This window comes from Convolutriloba macropyga, chromosome 2, assembly GCF_964194025.1.
Source record: "Convolutriloba macropyga chromosome 2, txConMacr16.3, whole genome shotgun sequence".
In the NCBI taxonomy this organism is placed as follows: Eukaryota; Metazoa; Xenacoelomorpha; order Acoela; family Convolutidae; genus Convolutriloba; species Convolutriloba macropyga.
In genome coordinates, this window is record NC_134469.1 from 33,811,079 (window position 1) to 33,816,530 (window position 5,452).

At 39.5% G+C, this 5,452-nt stretch overlaps 1 protein-coding gene across 1 annotated transcript in view; it reads right to left on the reverse strand.

Moving 5' to 3' along the window:
* Positions 1 to 5,079: 5,079 nt before the first annotated feature.
* LOC142334884 (uncharacterized) overlaps positions 5,080 to 5,452 on the reverse strand; it is a 71,949-nt gene continuing 71,576 nt past the window's right edge. The window contains exon 9 of the mRNA XM_075383209.1: positions 5,080 to 5,348. Coding sequence (XP_075239324.1) covers positions 5,081 to 5,348 — 268 coding nt within the window. The 3' untranslated portion in view covers position 5,080. The remainder of the gene's footprint in view (positions 5,349 to 5,452) is intronic.

A 5,452-nucleotide genomic window follows, 5' to 3' on the forward strand; every position in this document is an offset into this window, starting at 1 on the left:
GATTTTCTTATTTATGAGGCGATTACAGCTGGTGGGTATAACTTTGGGAACAATCAAATTATTTGGGCTAAATTTAACAATAATCAGCTGAATGAGGAATTTCCAATGCTCTATGAAAGTTTCAATACTACTACGGTGATCATTGAAGCCGGCAATTACTACAACAGTGTTCAGCTTCTGGTCTGGGTATTTATTGATAACATCACAGAGATCTAGCAGTTTAGCACCTCGATAGGAGTGAACACAACCCTTTACTTGACCCTCGTCTATATATTTGGTACGAGAAGTACCCAAGACCAAGTCCGAGCAGCTGGAGGGAAGAGGGTAGGCATCAAAACGTCCCATTCACAGAGCCTGCTGATGTGATGAAGGAAGATGGTTGGCATCAAAACATCCCATTCACGGAGCCTGCTAACATTCAAAAACACAAGAAATTGTTCTAAAAAAGAAATCTGTTAGAATGATACGACCTGATGTGATGAGTCGGACCTTGACTCTAACGAACCATACCCGAACCTTGCCTCTAAAACCCTCCCATTGGAGGTCCCCAGTACAAGGATTTTGCCATAACAAATCTATTTAATAAGTTTATCACAACAATTAGGCGATAAATTCTGGCGTTTATCGAGAACCGCGAAGCGGTTCTAGATATTAAGTCTAAATTTCGAAGTGACTGAAGTGACTTCTGCATAGTCACTTAACCATGCTTAAAACAAGAAACGCGCACGTTTTAAAATGTTAACAACATTTAACTTCTGGCTAAGTAGCAACTTCTGGCATTTTAACTTCTGGCACTGCAGACTTTCGGCATTTTAAAATGTGCACGTGAGTCTTTTAAAGGCAACTAATTCATTTCCAAAAGAGTTTCAAATCTATCATAGTCAAAACTCTTTGACATTAAAATCAACTAGCACGCTGCCCAAGAGAAAGCAAGAACTCGGTTTTTGGCTAAAACCAGACAACTAAGCACTAGTTACATGCTTTCATAAAAAATGTTTTAACAAGCTTTGTCTCCCGCAACTGGAGATAGGTCTAAACGCGATCGTTACCTAAATTTTTGACGAGCACGCAAAACTTCTGTATACTAGTGTACTTCAGCAGCTGACTGCATATAGGAGATGAATCAAGCGCATATTTCAGTTGATTCTAGGCCAGGGAAAGTCTCCAAGTTCAAATTGTACTTTGATGTGTGAATTTGAGCTCTATAGTCATTCATTTATATTCAGCGCTTTAACCTTTAATAGCGTGTTTAGGTAGGGTGGCCATTTAGGTAGGACGAATTGGATCTTTTCCGTGTGTGCCCCAGCTTATTGCGCGCATATTATTTGCACCCCCAGACGCACGTGGCATAATTTAACATAATGATTTACTATGTAATGGCACGTCCTCTGTAACTGTGGGGCGCATAACGTAATGGTGGGGGGGGGCACAAACGGAAAGGATCCGACAAATAAAAAAAATTGGGTGATGCAACACAAGTAGTTATATGTGAGAAGACCTGGGCGGTGTAAAAGGACGTACAAAAATTACGTATAGCCTATTTTCATCAATTTTCCAAAGACGTACCTTAAAAAGGGTGGGAACAATACAACTGTCAATTTATCGTAATTACCCCAGGGATAATTGTCTTAATTACCCCAGTTGAAATCCGTCTAGTTGAGATAATTGTTTGTTCCGCTCTAATGCACTTCTGCTAATTTTATCTACTTAATGATTTATATCTGCCGAACTTTTACTTTTAAGCATTTTCTCATACACTTCAGTTGCGCTTAATTTTCACAATTATAGCTTTTTACGTTCATTTACGTAAAGAGACTAATATTTTATAATTTTTCATTGAAATTCAGCCAATTTTTACTAGAATTTACCGGATTTTTGTTGCGATTTACGTTAATTTTGCAATCCTAACCAATTTTTTCCGAAAATACCAAATACTTGCCAAAAATGGCCTATACTTGGGACAAAATGACCAATTCTTGCCAAAAAAATACCCAATTCCGACCAAAAAATACCCAATTCTTGCCAAAAAATACCCAATTCTTGCCAAAAAGATAGCCAATTCTTGCCGAAAAACCCATTGTGACCAACAAATACCCAATTCTGGCCAAAAAATACCCAATTCTAGCCAAAAATACCCAATTTTGAGCAAAAAATACCCAATTCTTGCTAAAATTACCCAATTCTTGCCAAAAAACCCATTTTGACCAAAAAATACCCAATTCTTGCCAAAAAATACCCAATTCTATCAAAAAATACCCAATTCTGACCAAAAAATACCAAATTCTTGCAAAAAAGTTTTTTTTCTAGTTCGTGTATTGCGTTCTGTGACACTCCATGTTTTCAAAGAGGGTGCTTTCCGATTAACAAAAATAGACAAAGAAGATTTGTTCGCACCTGGTGAACGGAAATTTTCGATTTCATTAAACTATTAACAAAAGCATCTCTGTATTGATAGTGATTTGATTAGCTTTTTAGTAGTTGCGACTAAGCACCAGACTCTATTCAATATTGCAGATATAATGATAATTTACATCTAGCTTTACATTTAAATAATTGGGGTGCTAATGAAAACTCTCATCATTTGATAATACTATTAGACTTCCGAAAATTAAAGTTAATCGAATCAGGGGATAGAAAGGGGTCAACTGGGCCCGAACTTTTTCCGAACTCCAAATTAAAACTAAAATTTGAAACCTCAATGAATTACAATGAATAATTGAGTTTTATTGATGAACACAGAGCCTGCTGATTTTAGTTTTGGTTCTCTTTTTTTGTTTCGAACTACTCTCTAACAGTCTTGATCCTTCGACTCTGTCCTCTCGCATTTCTTCTGAAATTGTGTTATTAGCGTCTTGATTGTTCAATTGGCCAGACCACGCGTTAGCTGACACTATACGTTGTTGTTCCTTGTCCCTATTTCCAGACGAATCAATTTCATCTTTAATTAAACTGGAGCTTGCCTCTCTCCCGGAAAACTCAGAGTTCGTTTGATTTCTCGATTGTTTAGTGCCTCGACCCTTCATCGAGCTGGTCGTTTTGCCCGCCGAGTTTCTTAAATTACTGTCGGTTCTCGATGGTCTGGAGAAGGGCTTAGTATTTGGTGATAAATTTGAGCTTTTACTGCCTTCAGTTGTAGAATTGGCAAATATCTCGCTGCTAGTTTTGCTCAATGTTTCCATTTTTTCAGTTTGCATATCAAAGTACGGATCCGATAACTGATCATACAATTCGCTGACTTTATTCTCATATGATGAAGTGGGAAAATGCGGAGCACTCTTTTCACCCCATGCAGCGGCTGATATTCGCCGCTGTTGTTGAATTGTGCTACTTGAGATGTTTGGAATTTGGTCGTGTTCTGGAGAGTTTTTCTGAATAGAAGGCCCTGTTTTGTCGTAGGTTCGGTTCCTATTGTCTTCGTTTTCGTCACATGATGGCAAAGTACTTGATGTTCGTCTGCGTTCGTCTTCAGGCAGAGGTTGCGTTCCTTTACGGCTATGCTTCACCCAGGCTGATTCCCGAAAATTTTGTTGCTGCTTTTTATCTGAGACGCCGGCTGCTGGCTCATTTTTTAATTTTGTGCTATTCGAAGACCGATCGTTTGAAAATTGTGCAGTCGGTTCCTCAGAGGCGTCGTTTGAATACAGTGATTCAGTGCTACTTGGGCTGTGCCTATCTTGGGCAATAGAGCTTTTGAGCGAGTGAGTTGAAATATGGGAGGCTGCTTTTGTTTCAAAATCATTGGTTCTCCAAGTATTAACAGATTGATTATCTGCAGGATGCTTTGGCTCATAGTTCTTCACAGTGACCAAACCACTTCTTTCAAACTCATTTGACAGCCTTTTCTCTTCTGACGTCACAGCCAGCTTATGCGTATCCTTTTCAGTACTAAATGAAGTTGAATACCGTGTATCGTATTCATTGGCGTAGTCTTTCAAAATCAAGTCTGTCTCTAGCGTATCCATGTTCTTCAGGGAAACCACGTTAGATCTCCAATCTGGTGCAATTGTTCTCGTAATAGAATTTCTATTCATGTCAGAGGGCTTATTCATTGATTGATTTTCTGTTTCATTTTTTATGTTCTCAGTTTCATTTGAGGAATCGACACCTTTATTCATGCGAGGCTGCTTTTTACTTTTACTTTTCATCATATGACTCTGGTCTGTTTCGAAAGATGTTGGATCTCTCTGGAAGTTGGTGCTGTCTGATGCCATATTAGATGTGGATAGATCTGTTCGAATGGGTGTACTTGTCTTGCACTGCATAGCTTCATTGTTATTCCTTGACAATCTGGTATCCTCTGCCACTGATTTTGAGGCGTTTTTGTATGTAAAACGTGGGTGTGTCTGTCTGCCTTCCGATTGTTTTCGGGAGACTGCTTTGTAGTCGGTTAACTCAAAAATAGTGTTATTTGCACTTCTCTCAGAGTCCGTTCGTTCTCGTGTTGTCCGTGACGGTCTAAAGCTTTTAAAAAGGTGCATGTTAGATTTCGACTTTGAGCCGCTAGATGATTTTGATTTTGGATCTAGTTCTCCTGAATTCTCTCTATTGACCGATTCGGGTCTCTTCCGAATTGATCGGGCGTATTCGTCAGTTGACCAATCTTGAGTGCCGTAGCCAGAACCCTCCCTCATACTTTCTGGCAACGAATATTTTGATGCTTGCTGATTGACGACTACCAAAGTAATTTTCGTGGCCTTGTTCATTGTAGTTTTGCATTGTCCCTGCGCCATTCGGTGATCGAGAATCATGTTTATGTACAGAAGATCTGGTATATAACCCATTGGTAGATCTAGTACGATCTTTTCCAGCATTGTGTCCTTGACAAGATGCACATTTAGGCTTCCATTCTTTAGAATGAGCTAAGAGTCTATGTATGGGCTCAGGTTCCGTAGCGTTGAATGAAGATATTGGTCTTGAATCGGAAAAGTTTGAATATCGAGTGCTTCCTCTTACTGAAATCTGGGATGCATGTTCATTAGGTTCTCCCAACAGTGGTCTGTTCCTACTATCTTGTAGTTTAGAAGATGCTGCCACTGCATACCCTGATCTTGGACTCTTGATTGGTGACAATTTTGTCTTACTAGTTTCTATAATCTTGGGACACACCAGTAGCTTCTGTTTGTATATTGGAGAGATTATGTCTCCCATCATTCGACAATGGACTATAATCAGCTTGCTTAGAGCGTTGTTTTGTTCCACTGACCGCGTATCCATTGCCTCGGCTCATAACTGAATGACGTGACTGTGACTTCCCCCGGGAATCATTTGAGGTAATAACTTGGTCCTGGGTTTCTATGTCATCAACAGGATTCTCGCCCTTTTCTCGCCTCACATCTCGTAGCTCAGACCTGTTAAATACAAAACGGCTGTTATCTCAAAATGGTGTGTCTGTCTCTCTCTCTCTCTCTCTCTCTCTCTCTCTCTCTCTCTCTCTCTCTCTCTCTCTCTCTCT